Source organism: Arachis ipaensis, chromosome B06, assembly GCF_000816755.2.
Source record: "Arachis ipaensis cultivar K30076 chromosome B06, Araip1.1, whole genome shotgun sequence".
Classification (NCBI taxonomy): domain Eukaryota; kingdom Viridiplantae; phylum Streptophyta; class Magnoliopsida; order Fabales; family Fabaceae; genus Arachis; species Arachis ipaensis.
Window position 1 is genome coordinate 107,987,929 of NC_029790.2, and position 23,803 is coordinate 108,011,731.

General features: G+C 33.8%; 1 protein-coding gene across 1 annotated transcript; it reads right to left on the minus strand.

The window, feature by feature from the left end:
* On the minus strand, window positions 19,920-21,360 carry LOC107647220 (LOB domain-containing protein 20-like). The gene is made up of 2 exons (XM_016351329.2): window positions 20,956-21,360; window positions 19,920-20,808 (listed from the first exon to the last, which is right to left on the minus strand). The coding sequence occupies exons 1-2, from the start codon at window positions 21,322-21,324 to the stop codon at window positions 20,401-20,403; spliced, it is 777 nt and encodes a 258-aa protein (XP_016206815.1). The 5' UTR covers window positions 21,325-21,360; the 3' UTR covers window positions 19,920-20,400.

A 23,803-nucleotide genomic window follows, 5' to 3' on the forward strand; every position in this document is an offset into this window, starting at 1 on the left:
ATTACACTTAGTATTTTTAAAGAACTATCTTTAATTTTGATACCCATTGTTTTTTAATTACATTTTTCTTTTTAACTATATTTGGTTACACCAAAGTCAGTCATTATATATAAATACGAAAATTTAAAAACTGAAAAAACAATCCTATAAACTCATACATACGCGCTCCTCTCCTCCCTTACCCTTAAGTCATACGCGCCAAAACCACCTCCTCTTTCACTCTCAAGCGCGATTTGCTTCGCAACACTCATTACTATCTTCGTTACGATTCTCTGCCACCCCGCTATAATCAAACAAAACTTTTTCATATGATTTTTGCTATTTCTTTTCTCCTTCTCCTTATTTGATTTTTGTATTTTGTTTGATTTTTGTTATTTCTTATGTTTGGTTTTAATACTTCTTGTTTAATTTTAGGTCTTGCTACTTTTGTATTTTCTTATTTCTTCATTTTTGTCTCTAAATCATAGTGAGCTTCTTCTCCTTATCCTTGTTTGATTTATGCGTTTCGTTTTAAAGGTTCTCAAGTGAGTTAAGAAGGGGATTAAATCAAAGAACCACTTTAGAGATTATGCAGCGGGCTGATAAATCAAGAGCTTATTTGTAATTTTGTCTCCTAAATATGCATAATAGAAAGTGCATAAGACATGGAAGGAGAAGAGTGTCGCCTCGATATATCCTAGTTTGGCCATAAAGTGCACTGTGGCCTACGTTTAGTCTCCACCACAACAATGGTAGAATTTTCACTATAATTAATATATATTACAATTACTAATTCCAAGAGACTCACACTCTTGTGAACTACCTAAGTTATCCCAAGTTTAGTAAATCACCTAGGTGCTAATCCAACTTAATTAAGAGGAACCAAGTGCACTCTAACCCATCACACTTTTGAAATCAAAACAATCAAACAAATGTTAAATGACTTTTGTATGCACTACCCTATTTTCTTTTTATATCTCTCAAAGTAAACTTGAATTTAGAGAAGTAAGAATACACTCAAAAACAAGAAAAACAAAAACTATTTTTTTACGGTCTTCAATATGCACGAAAATGGTTGCCTCTTCCTTGGATGAAAACTTCTTTTATAGAGCTTCATTACTTTCTTCAATGTTAGAATCATTTCTAATTTGATTAAGCTAGCCGTTTGCACATTAATGGTTGTAGTCATTGGCATTGAAGAGAAAATTCTTCCTTCTTGGGTTCCATTCAATGTGCAACGGCTTTCTCTCCATATATGCATTGAGTCTTGCTTATAAAGAATCAATAATATGTTGTTTTTTCTTGAATTATGGATTGCTTGATTGTGATTTTTGATTGTCAATCCATTAATACCTACAATACTTATAAAGAAAACAAGTATATTAGGATATTATTAATTATGTTTGTTATCACAATGAACTAAATCAATTCATGACTCAATAATCTCTTTATTGATGACAAACATAATTAAACCTCAAATTAAAGAGAGAATATGGAATGACTTCCTTGACTTTTAGCAAGCTCCCTTGTTTATGAGCATCCACCAATCAAATAATAGTTTAATCTTTACTTTCTCCTTCTTTTGTCGCCAAGAAAGAAAATAAAGAAAGGTACAAACATCAGTAGCAGCAGTAGAATGATGTGTGAAAGACTAGAAGGATTTATAACTGATGCAAGAATGAAATCCCCATAAAATAGAAAAAATTTTGAAATTGATTTGAAAAGAAATTTTAAGAATCAATGCCAAGAAAGATTTTCAAAATAAATATGATTAATGTAGAAAAAACTTTAAATGAAATATGTTTTAATATAGTAAGAAAATATTTCTGAAGTAAATGCATAGATCACAGAATCATTCAAGAAAGATATAAAGGTGGTAACTTAAAAAAATGAACTTGTTCATCATTTGCTCAGAAAATCTCATTTCGACCCGAGAGAACTCAAAAAATCTCGTCAGTTCAGTTAAACCAGATCAGAAGTACTTAAAAATATCCAAAATAATTCTTAATGTAAAATCTATCTTCGATTAAGGGTTTGGTAAAAAAGTCATCAACATATACATGAACAATAATAAAGAGATCATTACAATTTTTAATAAATAGAGTTGTGATTGTGGTTCCTCTCTGAAAGTTATTTTTCAAAAAAAAAAAAGTGATAAGTACCAAACTCTAGGTGCTTGTCTTAAATCATAAACAACTTTAGCAGGTTTAAAAACCATAGTGAATTTTTTTTCAAAACCAAGAGGTTGAGTCACATACACTTTTCTCTCAACATACACTTTTCTATCTATTAAACTATTAAGAAAAATACACTTTATGTCAATTTGGTATAACTTAAATCCTTGGAATGCAACATAAGCAAGCAACAGTCTTACTGCCTCCATCCGTGCAACAAGAGCAAATGATACATCAAAATCTATCAGTTCCTCTTGATTATATTCTTGTGCAACAAGTCTTGCTTTGTTGCTCACAAACTTGTCATTTTCTTCAAGTTTATTTCTAAATATCCATTTTGTTCTTGTGACCTTCTTGTCATTCGAATCCGGAACCAAAGTCCAGACCTTATTCTTTCGAATTCTTTTAATTTACCTTCCATACCTTTAATCCAAGATGAATTTTCAAGAGCCTCTTCAATGTTTTGAGGTTCTATTGTTTAGATAAGAACAAAAGTACTTGATTCTAGCCTTCTTGTAGAAGATCTTGTTGAAATACCTTTTGAGGGATCACCTACGATGAATTGGTTAAGATAATTCAGCATGAATCTCCATTCTCTGAATTTGAGAGCATTTGGAGCAGGTTTAGACACTGGTTCTATAGATTCTTGATTTCTGTAGTTGTATTGTTTCTTACAAAATCAAAAAATAATTTGTTTTGTCTTTAGAATTGTCATTTGTAGCAGTATCTGTAAAATCTTGTTGTATTTCAGGAACTGCACCTATTCTAGAGCTATTTGCAGCCACTGTATCATCTGAAAAGTCATCCACTTTTTCAATGGCTATGATCTTTTCTTTACCGTTATCTCCGAAAGTCACAAATCCACCATCATATTCACTTAGCTTGATAAAGAATGTAGACTTTTCGGTCATGTGTCTTGAGCATCTGCTATCAAAATACTACATGTTTTTTATCTTCTTGGATGCAAGGCAAACCTATAAAGCTTTTAAGGAGTTTTAGGTATCCAAACTAACTTGGATCATTTGATGTTAATTCTTCTTGGTTGCCTAAGAGCATTATAATAAAAAATAATATTATAAACATGATTACCTACTAACTTTTTATAAATAAAGCATTGAGGTGAAGAATGTCTAGCTCTATTACACTTTCAATAAATGTTGCTTCTTGCTGGAATTTTTAGTAGTAAGGAGGATTCTTGTTTTTGAAAGAAGTGACCGATTTTTATAAAAATCTAGTTCGACCTTTTTAGGTTTGGAGGAGGAAGCTTCAAAATTATTTTTCAATACTGGTTTTCTTTCCTCCAAAACCAAGACCAGATTTCATGAAAAGAGGCCTTTGATTGGCAAGAACTTTGTCCAAATTTTCATAACCTTGACCAAGTCTTGATAAGTTAATGTTTAAATTCTTTATCTCCTCTTGCAATTTATCATTTTCAACAAGAACATCATCTGATCCAGCGGATGAATTTCTCATTTTTAAATCATCTATCTCAGTTTTCAAAAACTCATTTTCTTATTTTAAAACGCAAGAGGATTCGGCCATGCTTAATTGCTCTTTGAGCGTCGCATTTTCTAATTTCAAAGCTTTATTTTCTTTTTTATATTTACTATATTTTTCTAAAAGCTTTACTGAATTTTTAGTTAAATCAACAATGATAACACCCACCTCATTATAATCAGTTAGGTCAATCATGAGACAAATTCAGGCTTCATGGTCATAATCTTTGTCCTCAGAGTCATTTTCGAGATTCTCCCATAATGTCATTAGAACCTTCTTCTTCTCCCTTTTGTTACTGTCCTCCTTCTTCTTTTGTGGACAGTTAGATCGGTAATGGCCAGATTCTCTGCAGTAATTAAAATAACCTTCCTTTGATCTCTTTTGAAGTCCCCTTGAAAAAGATATTTTTTGTTTTCAATTTGTCTCATCATTTTCCTAAGCCTTCTAGCGAAGAAGATAAGTTCATTATCAGAGAGATCATCTTCTTATTTTTCATCTTTGGAGGAGATATTGAATTTTAGTGCAAGATCTTTTTCCTTTGTTTCATAAGCCATCAATTTTTCTCTTATCTCATCGTAGGAGATTTTTTTTTCCAGATTATTGCTTTTAGTAATTGCTATGCTCTTGTTTTCCCATTATTTGGTGAGACTTTTTAGAATTTTTCTCATGAGCTCTTCTTCAATGTGTTTCTTCCCTATAGCATCAAAATTATGATGATTATGGAGAATCTTTTAAATATCTCATCTATGCCTTCACCTTTCTTCATAAGAAATATTTTATACTCTTTCATGAGCTTGTTAATACAAGTTTCTTAAACTTGTTCAGTTTCTTCATGAGTGAGCAGTAGCTTCTCCCATATATCCTTTGCGGTTTTGCACCTTAAGACTTTTCTAAATTCCTTAAAACTAAGTCCATAATAATGTATCAAATTGATAGCTTTGGTATTTAGCTAAATTTTATTCTTGTCTTTGTTATTCTATTCAATATCCTCTTTTTGAATAATATTTCATTGCTCATTGAGTTTGGTAGGAATATTTGGTCTACCAAAAATGATTTTTCTGATGTTGTAATCAATGAATTTTATAAAAATTCTCATCTTTTTTTTTCCAATAGACATAGTTAGTACCATTAAAGAATGGCGGCCTATTGTTGGATTATCCTTCCATAAGAGTGAACGGAACAATGTTGTTTACCATGGATTGTTAACTCCAAGCTGTGAAGCTTGCCCCTTGAGCCTAAGCTCTGATGGCAATTGAAGGTTCCCAAGTGAGTTGAGAAAGGGGGTTGAATCAAGGAACCACTTCTAGATATCATGTAGCGGACTGATAAATTAGGAGATTATTTGCGATTTTGTCTCCTAAATATGCATAACAAGAAGTGCAGAAAATAGAAAAGGAGAAGAGTGACACATTGATATATCCTGATTCGGCCATGAAGTGCAATACGTTCAGTTTCTACAATAACAATAATAGAATTTTCACTATAATATAGATAAATTACAATCACCAATTCCAAGAGACTCATACTCTTATAAACTACCTAAGCTATCCCATTTTTAGTAAATCACATAGGTGTTAACCCAACTTAGTTAAGGAGAACCAAGTGCACTATAACCCAGCACACTTTCGAAATTAAAACACTCAAATAAAGGTTAAATAGCTTTTGTATGTACTATCCTCTTTGCCTTTTGTATTTCTCAAAATAAACTTAAATTTAGACAAAAAAGAAGTAAAAGCACACTCGAAAACAAGAAAAACAAGGACTTTTTTTATGATATTCAAAATGCACGAAAATGGTTGTCTCTTCTTTAGATGAAATCTTCTTTTATAGATCTTGATTGCTTTCTTCAATGATAATCATTCCTAATTAGATCAAGCTAGCTGTTTGCACATTAATAGTTGTAGCCATTAGCATTGAAGAGAAAATCCTTCTTTCTTTGGTTCCATCTAATGTGCAGCTTTCTTTCCATATATGAATTGATTCTTCCTTTGCTGTTTTTTCTTGAATCATGGATTGCTTGATTGTGATCTTTGATTTTCAATCCATTAATACCTACAACGCTCATAAAGAAAATAAGTATATTAGAATATTATTAATTATGTTTGTCATCACTATGAACCAAATCAATTCTTAACTCAATACCTTTGATTTTTGCTATTTCTTTTTTTTCGAAACACTCCATTTCAAATTTGATTTAGGCATTATGTTTGATTTCTACTTCTTATTTGATTTTAGGTTTGATTTGCTACTTCTGTGTTTTCTATTACTCGTGATCGGATAGGTAATTTCTTGTTTTTTTTTTTTATATTTATGTTATTTTAGGTGTTTTTCTTTGTTATTGTCACTAATTGACGATTTTGTTGGACCATTTCGGCTATTGATGTTTAGAAACTAAATGAATTTGGTTTATCCACGTTTTATGGGTCCACAACAATTTTCATGAGCTAGAACTTCTTTAAAAATATAATTTTTAAATAGAACAATTTGACCGATATTTACTTTAAAAGAATCAAATTGTTGTGATAAGATCAAATTGGATACCCATTAATATGGGCAGTTGATTTTTATTTTCAATACTAAATGAAGTTGAAAAAGCAAACTTCACACGTCTATAAATAGAGAAGCAATCTGAAGAATATTACACAACAGCAATAAAATATTTCCTTCTCTCTCTTTTACTATAATATTCTTCACTTTATACAGTGCTAATAAATTCTCTCTCTTTTATCTCTTTGTGGTTTTAAGCTACAATATTTATAATATTAGCAAATTGATAAACTACTTATATTATAGTGAGATAAGAGCATATTTATATTTCTCTATTTTATATTTATTTCTCTTCCTCATTTATTTTACAATACATTATCAGCACGAGACTCTGATCAAATTTTTAGGAAGACTCAGGTAACAAATTTTCATTATGTCGAAGCTCTCTCATCTTGAATTCAATGCTCTTGATATATCTGAAAACAATTATTTATCATGGATATTGGATGCTGAAATCCATATTGATTCAATGAATATTGGAGATACCATTAAGGCTGAAAATAATGCATCCTAGAAGGATAAAGCCAAAGCTATGATTTTTCTTCGTCGTCATCTTGATGAAGGATTGAAAAATGAATATCTCACATTAAAAGATCCTGCAGATCTTTGGAAAGACCTTGAAGAAAGGTATAATCATCAAAAGATGGTGATACTTCCTAAAGTCCGATATGAATGGACGCACTTGCGTCTACAGGATTTTAAATCCATAAATGAATATAATTCTGTAATGTTTCGAATCACCTCACGAATGAAATTATGTGGGAAAAAGATATATGATAATGATATGTTGGAGAAAATTTTCTCAACCTTCCATGCCTCGAATGTGCTCCTGCAGTAGTAGTATCGAGAAAAAGGATTTAAAAAATATTCTGAGTTAATTTCTTATCTTCTTGTTGCTGAACGCAACAATGAGTTACTCTTAAAGAATCACGAAGCGCGCCCAGCTGGTGCCGCCCCATTTCCTGAAGTAAATGCGACAAATCATTACCCCAGAAGAGGTAAATGGCAAGGTTTTGGTAACAAGAAAAATTATGGAAGGAAAAAGAATTATGTTCAAAAGAGAGGATCTCACCAGAAGTGGGATAAAGAAAGAAATATTAGGCAAAATAAATCAACAGAAGATAAGTGTTTCCGTTGTGGTAGAAAGGGCCATTGGTCACGTATCTGTCGTACCCCAAGGCACCTAGTCGATCTTTACCAGACATCTTTGAAAAAGGATGACAAAGAAAAGGAATCAAATTTTGTTTCAAATGATGCTAAAAATTTCATCACTCATTATGATGTATCTGATTTCTTTGAGAATTCTAAAGGAAATATTGGTCATTTGATCAATGATGGAATAGTTTAATATGTGGGATTGTTAAGTATTCATGTAAATAAATAATGTAAAGAACTTATTGTTAAGTTTTATTTTCTATGTATTTAAGTTTCAAATATGATGTATATAAATAATGAAATATTAATGTTTATGAATTTTGAAACCATTAAAGGTGTCAAGTTTTAAAATAAAATTTTAGTATATGACATTATTTTTATGTAGAGTGTTTCTTAGAAAAATAATTCCGATCAAGTATTCAATTTAACTGTGCATACTACTCATTTTATTATTATTTGTCTTTGAAGAAAATGGCAAGGATATATAATGAAGATGTATGCCTTGCAGATAGTGCAAGTTCGCACACCATTCTCAAAAGTGATATATATTTTACCCATCTTGTGCCAAAAGAAGAATATGTTAATACTATTATTGGCTCAGGCAATGTGATTGAAGGCTCCGGAAGAGCTATAATTTTGTTTCCCGGAGGAACAAAATTCATAATAAATAATGCACTATTGTCTACCAAGTCTCTAAGAAACTTGTTGAGTTTTAAAGATATTCGCCGAAATAGATATCATATTGAGACTTTGAATGAGGGAAGTCATGAGTACTTATGTATCACAACTTATAATTTAAATAAAAAGGTTATATTAGAAAAGTTGCCCTCACTTTCATCTGGGTTATATTTTACCAAGATTAGTGCAATTGAATCACATGCCACTGTAAACCAGAAGTTTACTAGCCCAAATAAATTCATAACTTGGCACGACCGATTGGGTCATCTGGGAACAACCATGATGCGGAGAATTATTGAAAACTCCCATGGATATTCACTAAAGAACCAGAAGATTCTTAAATCTAGTGAATTTTGTTGTGCTGCATGTTCTTAGGGAAAGTTAATTTTAAGGCCATCACCAGTAAAAATTGGATTTGAGTCTCCTGAATTTCTAGAAATGATTCAAGGTGATATATGTGGACCTATTCATCCACCATGTGGATCTTTTAGATATTTTATGGTCCTAATAGATGCATCTTCGAGATGGTCACATGTGTGCTTATTGTCTTTTCGCAACCTGGCGTTTGTGAGATTACTGGCTCAAATTATTCGATTAAAAGCGCAGTTTCCAGAAAATCCAATTAAAGCAATTCGTCTTGATAATGCTGCTGAATTTACTTTCCAAGCATTTGATGCTTATTGTATGGCTAATGGAATAAGTGTTGAACATCCAGTAGCTCATGTTCACACACAAAATGGGTTAGCAGAATCACTTATTAAACGCCTCCAATTAATTGCTAGACCCTTACTTATGAGAACAAATCTCCCAACCTCGGTTTGGGGGCATGCTATTTTACATGCCGCAGCAATTATTCGTTTGAGGCCAACGAGTTACCATCAGTTCTCTCCTATGCAATTAGCTTTTGGCCACCAGCCAAATGTTTCCCATTTAAGAATATTTGGGTGTGCGATATATGTTCCCATTGCACCACTTAATTGCACCAAAATGGGACCCCGAAGAAAATTGGGGACATATATTGGATATGATTCTCCCTCTATAGTGAGGTATCTTGAGATACAAACTGGAGATGTATTTAAATCCCAGTTTGCGGATTGTCATTTTGATGAAACAAAATTTTCAACATTAGAGGGAGAGAATAAGCTTCCTGAAAAGGAACTTAATTTGAATGCATCATCCTTGATGCATTTAGATTCTCGATCAGGGCAATGTGAACTAGAAGTTCAAAAGATTATACATTTGCAAAGAATAGCAAATGAATTGCCTGATGCATTTTTCGATATAAAGAGGATAACCAAGTCTTATATACCATCAGAAAATGCCCCAATTAGAATTGATGTTCCAGTTGCCACTGAAGCAAATACATGCCAAAAGCGTGGCAGGCCTGTTGGTTCCAAAGACAAAAATTCTCGAAAGAGAAAAGAGGTAAATACTATTCCTGTTGAAAAAGACATAGTAAAGACACCTGCAGTTATCCAAAATTCTGATATAGTTTTAACGCCAGAAGACGTTCAGGTACCTGAAAATTGTGAAAATGACGAGATCTCGATAAATTATGTCTTTATAGGAGAGAAATGGGACCGAAATAAGACAATTGTCAATTAAATATTTGCATATAATGTGGCATTAAATATCATGCATGAAAGTAAGGATCTTGAGCCAAGATCAGTTGAAGAATGTCGACAAAGAAATGATTGGCCAAAATGGGAAGAAGCCATGAAGGCTGAGCTAGACTCACTTGCAAAACGTGAAGTCTTTGGAGCTGTAGTCTGTACACCAGAAGATGTAGAACCTGTTGGATACCAATGGGTATTTGTGAGAAAACAAAATGAGAAAAATGAAGTCGTGCACTACAAAGCCCGACTTGTGGCACAAGGTTTTTCACAAAGGCCGGGTATAGATTATGAAGAAACATATTCCCCTGTAGTGGATGCAATAACATTGCGTTATTTGGTCAGTTTATCCGCATATCATAAACTACATATGTATTTAATGGATGTGGTAACAGCCTACTTATATGGCTCATTAGATCGTGATATCTATATGAAAGTCCCTGAAGGATTAAAGATATTTAAACCATCCAATGAGTATTCACAGGGATTATACTCAGTTAAATTGCAAAGATCTTTATCTGGTCTGAAGCAATCTGGACAAATGTGATATAATCGTCTTACTGAGTATCTGGCCAAAAATAGATTCAAGAATGATGATATCTGTCCATGTGTTTTCATAAAGAAATCTGTATCTGGATTCATTATAATTGCTGTATACGTTGATGATTTAAATATCATTAGGACTCCTGAAGAGATTCCAACAATTATAAAAACACTAAAAGAAGAGTTTGAGATGAAAGATCTTGAAAAGACTAAATTTTGTCTCGGCCTGCAAATCGAGCATACAAAAAATGGGATCTTTATTCATCAAATAACATACACAGAAAAGATCTTGAAGAGATTTTATATGGATAAGTCACATCCATTAAGTACCCCAATGATTGTAAGATCTTTGGATGTGGAAAATGATCAATTCCGTCTTAAAGAAGAAAATGAAGATATCCTTGGTTCTGAAATACCATATCTTAGTGCCATTGGAGCACTAATGTATTTTGCTAATAATACACGACCCGATATATCATTTGCTGTGAATTTATTAGCAAGGTATAGTTCCTCTCCAACCAGAAGACATTGGAGTGGAATCAAACAAATCTTTCGATATCTTCATGGAACGGTTGATGTGGGATTGTTTTATCCCTATGAATCCAAGTCACAATTAGTTGGCTATGCAGATGCTGGATACTTGTCTGATCCACATAAAGGGAGATCTCAAATAGGATACATGTTCACATATGGTGGCATAGCCATATTATGGAGGTCCACGAAACAAACGATAGCAGCAACCTCCTCTAATCATGCTGAAATACTAGCGATACATGAAGCTAGTTGCGAGTGTTTTTGGCTCAGGAGTTTGATTCAATATATTTTGTCATTATGTGGACCGATTGATCATAAGATAGCTCCAACTGTCCTATTTGAAGATAATACAGCATGCATTACTCAACTTAAAGGCGGATACATCAAAGGCGATAGAACAAAGCATATTTCTCTCAAATTCTTCTTCACTCATGATCTTCAAAATTAAGGGACAATTGATGTCCAACAGATCTGCTCAAGTGACAATCTGGCAGATTTATTCACAAAGTCACTCCCAAAATCCTCCTTTGAAAGATTGGTACATAAGATTGGGATGCGCCGATTTCGAGACATTAAATGATATCGACAAAAGGGGGAGACTATACTCTTTTTCCCTTGGTCAGGTTTTTTTTCCATTGGGTTTTTTTTACAAGGTTTTTAATGAGGCAGTCCCCCATCAAAGGATATTGTACTCTTTTTCCTTCACTAAAGTTTTTTTCCATTGGATTTTTCTTTAGTAAGGTTTTAATGAGACATAATTCTAAATGGGCATCCAAAGGGGAGTGTTGTGATAAGATCAAATTAGATGCCCATTAATATGGGCGGTTGATTTTTATTTTCAATACTGAATGAAGTTGAAAAAACAAATTTCACACGCCTATAAATAGAGAAGCAATCTGAAGAATATTACACAACAGCAATATAACATTTCCTTCTCTCTCTTTTACTATAATATTCTTCACTTTATACAGTGCTAATAAATTCTCTCTCTTTTATCGCTCTGTAGTTTTAAGCTACAATATTTATAATATTAGCAAATTGATAAACTACTTATATTATAGTGAGATAAGAGCATATTTATATTTTTCTATTTTATATTTATTTCTCTTCCTTATTTATTTTACAATACAAATGAGATACTACTCTTAAAAGAACCTTCTCTTTTGGATTATCTAGTATATTTTTAATTAATTTAACACAAAGAACATAATTTATTGACTTTTCTATTACTGTAATAAATATTAGAGTTTGATTATAGCATGAATTTTAGCTTTGATTTAGTCTTGTATTTTATTATAGTTGGGTACAGGATCTACAGTTGCTCGTGTATTTTTGCTCTTTGTTCTTGCTGTTGCTATTGTACGTGCCCTGCTACTGTAGCTGCTTCTTTGTTGCTGTAACTCTGTAAGCTTTCTCATTCCTTCTCTGACTGGTAATGTGACGAGTTTACTGGTCAAAATATTTGTCTTGCTGCCTTTCTAGGCATTTTACTTATCTTGCTGCCTTTCTAGGCTATATAAGTTTTGGAGTATCATTTTAGTAGTTTATTCCAAATCAATGTTACCTACTATTTTGTTTATATAATCGGTCTGTTTTTTAGTCCAAAAATCACCCAACTCGTTAACCTAAATTGCTTGCAACATGTCAGAATTCTTATGGGCTGTCATTCATTACAATGTGTGTTATCCAACCACTACATATTAGTCCAATAAGGCCTAACAACCTATTGACCAACATAATTTGTTTCCAAACCAATCCCATTTTCTATAATCAAATTGGATCAGTTTGCAATTAAAAAAACAATGGAACTTATTATTGAAAAAATCAATTTCTTTTGTACGGGGCTATTTGAAGCTACACATTTGGAATGTTTTTATCAAGTCCTTCAGGATTTTTTTTTAAATAAACAAAAAATATTTTATTTACGAAAATATGTGATTTGTAGTTTTTTTTCAGATTTGCATTATGTTATTTATTTCATTTATAGTGTAAATAAAATAACATTGTGTATATTTTGTTTACACTATAAATGAGATAAGACACGATACGACTTGCACGTATGACGTTTGCACACGTGGTGTGTAACGTGCTTATCTTGTTTATAGTGTAAACAAGATAAATAATAATCGTGCCTATATATTGAACTCGTTTACAGCGTGACTTGAAGTCACTTTTGAACCATTCTTCTAGTTTTCTCGCACCTCTAGCCTTTTCTATTCATATTATCGAGGTACTCAGAGATTATAGCGCGCTTAGATGCACGGGATCAGGACATCAACCGTCTGAACGTGACGTGACATATCGCTGGTGCAATTGATTTCCAGGTTATTAGTATTGTTATTTTCATGTTTAAGTTAAATAAGCATATAGTTATAGTCATGGTTAGGGTACTTTTATAGATGCAGTATATGTTTGGTGGTAGAATGTATTGTAAGTAAGTGTTAATTGATAGGTATGATTTAACTTAATGGTTAAATTAATTTATTAAGTAATTGTTTATTGCAATTTGTTATTTATTTAATTTGATTTCTATATTTTTAATTTTGATAGCTTGGCAGATAACTTTTTTAACTGTTATTTGATATTTTAATGGGACTTACAATTGTTCAATATGTTTTTTCGACGTTTGTTTTTTAGAAATTAATTATTCTGTTTCCAATTAAGTTATGAAATGTGAAATACTTGTTTAGTATTTTTTTTTATCTTTTTATTTCGATATTTAAATATTTACTTTTGAATTAGATTCTTATTCCACTTTTTATTTTTTATTAGAGGCCTCGCCTATTTCTCCCTAGGCGAGTGAGTTACACACTTGCATAACTGGATATCATTGTCCCTTACTTGAGGGGGAGGCTGGGTTTGGCGACACGTTGCAGCTCAGGAACTTCGTGTTTGACAATTCCCTGATAATTGCATTCATGGAGTGCTAGTGTCCGGAGATCCACACTTTTCACCTGCCATGGGGGTGAGTGCACCATCACCTTGTAGGATGTTCGTACCACCTCGGGTTACATGCACGGGGAGCTAGTGGGTGGGTGCTTTTGTGATTTTCAGACATGGTACGGGCACTCGACCTGGGAATGGGTAGAGGAGCTCCTTGGTACCAGGCCTTTTCATGTTCAGCAGCAAGGTACGCAGAAAAAAGAGTCTTTCTCTATCAAGCTGATATAGCTTGGGGACCAAGTCTGACATATGCCCGATACCACTGATCCAGCCAGGCAGCCACCTTCTAAGGGTTTGACAGTATACGAGGTGTTACATACTATTGCTGATTGGGGGTTACTTGATGATCGAAAAGTCAAACAATCAGGTCCATCTCCGGTGGCTGCCACTATTGGATGACTTCTAGAGGTTTCGCAGTCTGTCTTGGGGATCCACTGTGCTTGTATGGATGTACCACTCCCTATGCTTTACAACACATCGAGATACCATAGACATTGCTGGATGCACTCCGCTAGTAGTCTCTTGGATATACCATATATTTCCTCTGTTAAAGGGCAACACGGAGACTCCAAGGACATCCTGCTGCAAATTGTCAACAATGCACATGGTATTTTAATCGATCCGACTCCACAACTCGATAATTAGCACTTCTGTGAATGTTGTAATTCTTCACACCTTGCATTACTGTGTTTCTGTTTTTGAATTTGTGGCCAATCCAAAACTCCACACCACTGTCTATATTGTAATCGTCTCCACCCATGTTGAAAAATGGAGTTTTCTCGTGTATCGCGTCTAGATCCAATGTATAATAGTGATTGGGTACAATTGATAAGGCCGAAATCAAGTCGGGACATGCAGAAGATACCAAACTGATGCGTCGACCAGAGTCTTTGGTATAAACTGCTCCTCCTCATCATCTTCAGAAGAATAACTATCATTGCTATCAGCAACATACTCCTCATCGGACTCCTCACCCTCCACGTCCATGTCTTTCACTGGACTAACACAGTGTAGTAGTGGAGGTGCAAGTGGTGGGTCATCTTTCACAAAATTTGAGTGGCTAGATCCACCGCCACCAACATCACCAACCACCGCAGAAAGCCCCACACTTGTTCCACAGAAAGCTCCATCACTTGTTCCGCAGAAAGCTCCCATGGATGTCAAACATGAGGTGCACATGTTCGTCGCCATGGAGTCAAAATAGACGAAACTAAAAAACTTCATTTTCCATCGGTGCAAGCAACCTATACCCAACCTTTCCAACCTCTTTTCTCCTGCTAGTACCAATGCTCCTCAATATCAGACTCTTTAGCTCGAAAAAAAAAACATACTCGCCGAGTGCACAACAGAATAGGATTATCACACTCAAATATCACCCAGTATCACTATTTCTCATATGACAATTGGGATACACACTTACAACCAGATATCCACTACCACTATACATTTTTGCTTAATTTTTGGTAGAAAAACAGAAGAGAAGAAGAAGTAAAATATTTGTGGAGAATAAAAATGGCTGCAGATCCTTTTATAGCTACTGAAAATTTTTCGTACCATATTTCGTTTACAGTGCAAACAAAATAACATTGTGTATATCTTGTTTACATAATGTAAACGAGATAAGTAATAGAGTGAAAATTCGTAAAAACGTTACAAATTACATATTTTTGTAAATAATTTTTTTATTTATTAAAAAAAACTCGACCTTGAAGGATCAGAATTAGGTTTCTCCACCAATGACAAATCTTTGTTTGATTATAGCGAGTGTGGAGAATCGCAACAAAGATGATAGTAAGCATTGTAGACGAAGATGGTAATGGGTGTTATCGCACCTGCGAATAGAAGAAGAGGTAATTTTGACTTTTGACGCAGGTGTTTCAGGATTATGAGAAAGGAGAGGAGCGTGTGTATGATTGAGCGGAGACTGTTTTTTTTTTCAAATTAAAAGAAATCCAAATTACTTCATCTAATGGCCATTTCATTCATGTACCAAAGAATTTATAATAATCTGATCTAACTCTGTTTTTTTTGTTTAAACATTTTGTTGTTCTTTATTTATACAAGCTAAGTCATCCTACCACCATTCTACTCCCTTTTTCTTTTCACCACTCACGAGCACTCTTTAGGACGTGGTTGATTCAAAACTTTCATTCTGTATTATTGCAAAGAAGCCTGTCACATTTAACCCCAATGCAATTATCCTCGTTCAGCATAAACCTTAACAAAAAGGAAAAGTATTGGGAGACAACTTACAATCAGCCAAGTTTTAACAACTATAATTAATAATTATTTATTTAAAATTTTTTAAAAAATTAAATCTAAATAATCAGCGCTAATTACCATTTTGAATTATAAGGATTAGTAAAACAACCTCTTAATCCCGTATTCTCTTCTTCCCCATAGGGATAATGTTTCGCGATCTCACCTCACCCCCACTCGAACTACTCTCATCGTCGTCATTCCTCAAGAGTGCCGTCATCCCTCACAATTTGCACTGCCACCAACCACTGCAGCGCCTCCCTCGCAATCGCCGCGCTGCCGACCACCACAGCTCCCTCCTTGTCATGATTTGTAGCCCGCCACCAGTGCAGCGTCTCCCTCGCAATTCATAGCGCCGCCGACTACCACAAAGCCGTTCTCGTCGTGATTTGCAGCTCGCCACCACAGTATCGCTGTTCTCATCACGATTCGCAGCATCGTCACCACCGCCGTAGCCCTTTCACACATCTAAGTGGTCACTGCTGCAGGTCTTCTGAGCCAGCGCCTCGGCCCTTCCACGTTGATCTCCTCCTGCCACCAACTCGTTCTTTGGTCGCTGCTGCAGGCCTCCCGAGAGAGCAACGCCGGTGCATTGTTTTCGAATCCGAATCAGGTACAGTCACTCAATGGTTCAATCTCCCTCTCTAAATTTTTGATTTGTCCAAGTGCATGTGTATGATATTTGAATTTTGGATGAGCAAGTATGTCATTCACTGTTTTTGAAATTTTTGTTGGTGTTATGTTGTTTCTGTTATAAACTATGATGATAAGGGTGGCAGACGTTGGATCTGTATCAGAATTCATGATTTTTTTTGTTGTTGGGTCCTTGTGGAGTTTTTGCTGTTTGTTGATTTGGGGTTTTGTGTTCTGTTATTACTAATGAAGATTATTTTTGTTTTGTTGATTTAGTGGTTTTCTGCATCTACTGTGATAATGCTTGTAACATCATATATTTTTTCTGGATCTCAAGGCTTTAAAGTTGAAAATCAAGAATGATTTTGAGAGCATGTAATCACAAGAATAGTTTTCTGCATTTTTAGGATCTTGTTTCAAATGTGTTGGTCATGAAAGAAAATAAAAATGTTGTTTTTATAGTGGAATTTGTCTTGTGGTTGCAGATCAAACTTGTGAGTTCATATTAAACAGAGATCCAGATTGTCAAGAGCATGGGTGCTGAAGATAAGTGATTCAGGTTGATGATTATGTTTCTTAACTCTAGAATATAGTTGGTGCTTGACTATAAAAGTTTATAACCTTTAAATTTAATTTCGTTATCTGTATTAGTGGATCATATACTGGTGAGGGCTTTATCCAAACTGTATTTCTATGATGTTTGCTTATGCTTATTTGTTAGTTTCGATATTTTTATACAATAAAAACATGCTTTAGCTTTCAGGGGTGATGTATAAAATGGTTTAATTTGGGAACAAATTATTGCACCGCAAGAATATATTATTAAGGCATGGGGCTCTTAGCTTGTTGCATTAACTACAGCACCTTCATTGTAACTTCTGTTAAAACATTTTTGACACTCTAACAAAGTACAGTATTCAACTTTGGATTGATAGCATTTTGTAATTCTAAAAGGAACTGGAGGTTGTTCAGTATGCATATCTTTATCTCTAATTCCAAAATTTCTTTCATAAAGGTAGTCCTATTATTATACGCTTGTAGCCTTAGTCTTGATGTAATTTATGGACTAGTGCACAATAAGATGTTTTGACTAACGAATTGTTGAGAAAGAAGTTGTTTGTGGAAACTCTACACTTTCATATTAAAGATTCTCCTCATATGCATGTTCTTTAATTTCACGATAATCATTTGGATGGAATGGTTTTTCATGCATGATTACGGATACCTCTAGATCAGAGACAGATTACTCCGGCACTTCCAATGCATTTGGTAGAAGCATTTACTCCCAATGAGGGTGCATAATCTTTTCCTGGTGCATCTAAGAACCGTTAGTCACTTTTAACTCACGTTTTGATTTTATCATTCTAGCACTGAGTAACATTTATTTTTTACAGGTATGTATATGAAGAATATCCCGCTGTCATCAAATAGCATGGGCAGTCAGAATCATATAACCTTCAAGTTTATTGACAGCTTACTCCCGCACTTCAAATTTATAACCTTCAAATTTATTGCTTAGTTTCATGAATTGTGAATTTTGGATTGTAGTCAATTATCTTCAGATCATATAACAAATAATTATTTATTTCATTTTTATTTTTGTAATCTTGATTAAAAGTTGGTCTTCTTTACTAAAGGTAGGGGCTAAGTTTAGATTAGGGTGTGCCAGAGCGAATCTAAATCTTACCTGATTTTAAGTAGTTATGGAATTAATGATACATTCAAGCAAGGTTTGAACAGAAGACACATTCATTAAAGACACATCTAACAGCACATCTATTAAAAACACATATTAAAGACACACCGCTGTTTGCGAAAATCATTTAGTCAGAAGACACGTTCATTAAAGACACATCCAAATAAATTTTAAACAAAAGATACATCTAACGAAAGACATATCCAAATATTAATCGGTTAAAATAAAACAAGTGTTTAACAAAAATAAAAAGATATCATCTGAAGAAGCACTCCTTAACATATCAAGAAATTTAGATACCTATGTTGTTTTCATTTCTAACAACTTCTCTTTGTATGCTAATTAATCAAACAAAGCATCTTAAGAACCTATAAAAGAATAATTTAACTAAAAATAATGGTTCCAGCAAACTAGCTAGTACCGTTTCTGCCTAAATGAATTCAAAGGACACAAAGAAATGTAGTGACATTCTACTTCTTGTTCCGAAGAACATATAAGTTGGCTTTCGACAAGTTTTTTGAGCATCTCATCATTTGTAAGGTCAGTTGAGGCAAGGGTCTTATCAAGTTTTTCTCTATACTGTACAATCTTTTATTTCTTTTCCATCTATGCATCTCCCTAAAAATTGGAACAAGCCTTTTTTTAGGGATTTATGTCAAACACCATGTGATCATCTGTTTACAAGTTCCTACTTTGCTCCTAAATCAACATCAGAAGAAATTCACCATAGTTATAAACAAATACTAGTTATTCATGAATAATTCAACATCTCATCACAGTAAATTAGTTTTTAGTAATGATGGATTTTTGGTAAATTCGATTCTATAGTGTTTCCATTGTAGCATATAACCAATAAAAAGCCAATAAACTCATCATAGCATATAACTAATAAAAATAGTAAAGTTACACTAAACATATATATAACCAAGTAACAAATACATAGTGTCAAATGAAAATTAAATAAAATTACATGACATGAAAGTCTAAAATCAAAATTTGGCCTTAAAATCAATATACACCATTATATTCCCATTAAGATAAGCATGAACTAAAGGAGCTCAATGAACGGTAATAAAAAAAATTACAAAAAAATTATATCAAACTACTCCAGAATCCAACAATTAAAATCAACGAAAAATTCCTTAATCCAACAGAATTCATAAGAGCATCACATAAAAACCACGAATACCAAGAACTTAAACCCTGAAACAAAGTCAAAACATTTAGTATTACTTAAAATTCTAACAATATACTAACCAATTGGAGAACACCGAGATGATTGCAGAGAGCGGCTTGCGACGGTCAGCGGCGGGATGCGGCGGGGCGTCGTGGACATAGAGGCGGTTGTTGTTGCGGTCTGGAGGAGGCAATGCGTCGTCTACGCCTTCAGATGAGAAGGACTCCTGTGGCGACGTCAACCTCTATGAGAACCAGCATCGGCGGCGCTTTGGCGGCGTCGACCTTCGTGAGAAGCAATAGCGGTGGGGTTGTGTTATGGTGTTGAAGACGACGGCGTCCTCACGGGTGGGAAGAGCAACTCGGGCTGCGCAGGTGGTAGGCGGAGGCGGTGCTGAAGGGACCCATCGACGGCGGCAGAGACGGCGGGTGAAGGAGGCTGAGCAGTAAAACTAGTGCCGTTGATGGAGGTGAGAAGAAGAACATGAGTGGTAGTGAAAAGGTTAAAGCTAAATTTTAAATTAGGATCAAAAAGGGAAAAAGAAATTATTTTTTTTAGATCTCGAGATCCAGTTGACTGAATCCTGTTGGTTATCTAATGGAGTTCTAACAAAAATCACTTGTCTAACTCTAACTATGCCAATGGACGTCACCTCTTCGCGTGATGATGTTTTTCCCTATCATCACCATAGCATTGCCCTTGTTTTGCATTATCTTATTTGTAACTTTTTTCGGAACTCGTATTCTCTGCTTCATTTTCTTGAATATCAAACACTAACCAACAGTCTAAAAAGATCATTGATTCTTAGAAGATTTTTTTTATCTTATAATTTTGCATTTCTCTTATATATCGTCGATTCTTTGGTTCTCATGACATTGTACTGCGTTTATGAAAGTGTGAATGATAATATTACTTATAATATATATGGATCCGAAAACTAGAGAAAAAGAAAAGAAAAACAAATGGTAAGAGTCATTGACGGTGAAGCACTATCTCATGGTTGAATAGTTGTGGAATAATGATGCTCTCTTCCTCATCATCCTCGTCATTATTTTCCTGTGACAACCGAAGAGGCTCAAAGCTGTGTGGCGGTGATGATGGTGCCGCCTCCATTGCAAGCTCGAAACCTGAATGGTTATTATTATTATTATTGAAGGTGTTCATGTTCACAAGGTTATTATTGGTTGAAGCAGATGAATTATTGTTGGAGTATGTTGGTTGTTGTAATAAAGATACATTGATCATGTTTGGCTGATTATTATCACGATGATGATGATGATGATGCTGTTGTGTGCACTGATGAAGAACATTTGCATATGCAAACCTAGAATTTATCAGCTGATTTTGCACCATAGAAAGCTCCCCTTGCAATGATGCCACCTGAAAATGAGTCTTAGGGCGTTTGTTTGTTACATATTTATAGTGTATTCAATAAAAATAAAATAAAAAGATAAGANNNAACCCATATATATGGCACCAGAAATTTATTTATACAAAAACTGAATGTATATTTTGCTGTTAATAAACCTGCTGTTGCAAAGCAAGAATGGTGGACACACAACCATACACCGGGTCAGACAGCCTTGCCTGTGCCTCATAGGATATGGTAACCACCGCCTCATGGCGGCGGTTCACCGGAATATGCAACAACAGTTTCGACACGTTGCTTGCACCAAACACCTTGTGCACGGCCGCGAAGCGAGCGGCGCCTTGGTCGGAGCCAAAATGGGGCGCAAAGATGCAGCCGCTGATGCACTTCCTCCTCAAGAACTTGCATGCCCCACATGGAGGCACCGTTGCTGCTGCTGCCACTGCCATGGCACGCTTTGTGGCCGCACCTTTTCGCCGTGTTCCTGAATTGGTGCCATGATCAGCAACACCTTGTGGCTCAGACATCTTGACAATGAGAGAGCGAGAGAATGAAAACAATAAAACAGATAGAAAAATGGTGCTTATGCTTATATGAAGTGTATCTTGGAGGAGTGCACGTTATTCTCGTGAATGGGTTGGCAATGCAAGGTGAATATGTTAAGCTCTTTATTCTATTTTATTAAAAAGATTTTAACCCATACTTTTCTTTTTCTTTGAAAAGTTCAGACAAATTAGATGTCATCCATTATTTTATTATTAGACATTAGAGTATAGATTTATAAATTTTGTAGTGGCTTGCGAATGTGCTTATAGAGTGTTCACCATAATTGCTTTTATATAATAATTAATCGTAAAAATTCAATTTATATTCTTGGAAAAGAATATAAGGTACAATAATCTATCTTATCATCCAACTATCAACACATAATTTTAAAACTATTTTGGGTATATTCATGTTGATGCAATCATGCAAATGATTAATAATATAAAAAATTGACTGATATTGATAAAAAATTAGTTTCTAGTTTTTTTACGAAAATAATAACAATGATAATAATAATGGTAAAATTATTTGTCATATTAAACTACTTGAAACGTTGTGTTTGAGGGAAAGCACAAGAACTGTGTAGACTCTGCGTGTGGGATGGTAAAACCTGACGTGCATATAGTTCTCATGCCCAAGCACTTCTCTCCAAGATTGCCTTTTTTTTTTCTTTTAATAAAAAAATAATTTTCTTGTTTTCTTTTTATTAAATGAAAAATTATAGGAAATCAATCACTAACCTGCCAACTTAAACAACACTATTTAATAAATAATTAAAAACTTAAAAAAATCAGAATTTGAATAATCCTATTTAAAATTTATTACCCTAATTCTATTTAATTTCCACCTATTTCATAAAGGGAAAATTATTGTAAAGGATCGTTAGGAAGATTTAATTATTAAAAAGGACTTTTAATATTAAAATTATTAAGAAGGACTAAATCTTTTTATAATATTTAAGAAAAAGAACCAAATCTTTTTATAAAGAGATAAATATATTTTTAATTATTTTTTATTTATTTTTTATAATTTTTATATTAACAATTTTTTTCTAAAATTTTAGTAATTTTTATTATTTATAAAACATGATATAAATTCAAAGGTAATTTACGTTAATAAATAGAGATTAAAATTATACAGATGCCTTACATAAAATTATTTGATTACACATCTGTTTTAAATATATCTATATAAATTAAATTAGATCAATTTAATTTATTAATAAGATAAAATATCTAAATAAATCGAATTAGGCCATTTCAATTTATTAAAACAAGTGAAAAATTATATCTGCACTAAATTCTTTAATAAATCTAATCAATCCAATTCAATTTATTATTATAGAAAATACATGATAAATTGAATCAGTTCATAAACTCAATTTACTATAATACATAACACGAAATAAGTATTATTGTATAAGTATCTGAAGAATAATTATTAATTTAAAATTTTAGATGACCAATTTTAGAAAATAATATTTAGTAAAACTGTTATTAAAATTTTATTTTTTATTATTATTTTAGTAATTTTTATTATTTAAGGGAAAATTATAAAAAATAAATAAAAAATAATTAAAGATATATTTGTCTCTTTATAGAAAGATTTGATTCTTCTTCTTAAATATTATAAAAAGATTTGGTCCTTTTTAATAATTTTAATATTAAAGGTCCTTTTTAATAATTAAATCTTCCTAACGATCCTTTACAATAATTTTTTCTTTCATAAACTCTATTCTCTCTGCATTATTCATTGTGCCTCCTCTTTCTCCTTGTTCTTCTTCCCACCTCAACACTAACGTCGCCTCTTCGAGAACACTACGTTCCTCGGCGCTTCTTCTTCTTCTCTCTTCAGCGCCGACGTCGTCTCTTCGAGAACGCCACGTTCCTCAGTGCGCCGGCGTCGCCTCTTTCTCTCTCACCTCGCCGTTCTCCATCGCGCCGCACCCCCGCCCTCGCGTCGCTCTCCTCAACCGCGCCTCAGTGGGCGCGTCCTCCCTCATGTCATCCTCCACCACGCCACTGTGGCATTGTCCATCGTTGGTGCCGCCCTTTCATCGAAGGCACGCTCGCCATCCCATGCTGCCCGATGCCTCCTCCCTGTCCGCCACTGTGCTTGCAACCCTGCTCCCCCAACGGATGCCCACCAACATGGTAACCTTTTCTCTGCAGTGCTGTTTCAATTTTTATGTTCTTCGTGTCATTAATTTTTCAGTTCTGTCTCTTTCAGAGTAAATAGTTATTTCATTTACTGGGTTTCGTGTGTTCTTTTTACGTTATTGGATTTTTTTTTTAAAATTGGCTTTGCGATCTTTCTATGTTTTGAAATTTTAATTTTCTTCCTGTCGACTTTGCTATAAATTAAATAAATTATTTGTTTGCAGTTCCATATTTTAATTTAATTTGTGTAAGCTAATTTGCAGGACAGTATGCCCATATTAACTTCTTAGACGAGAACAAT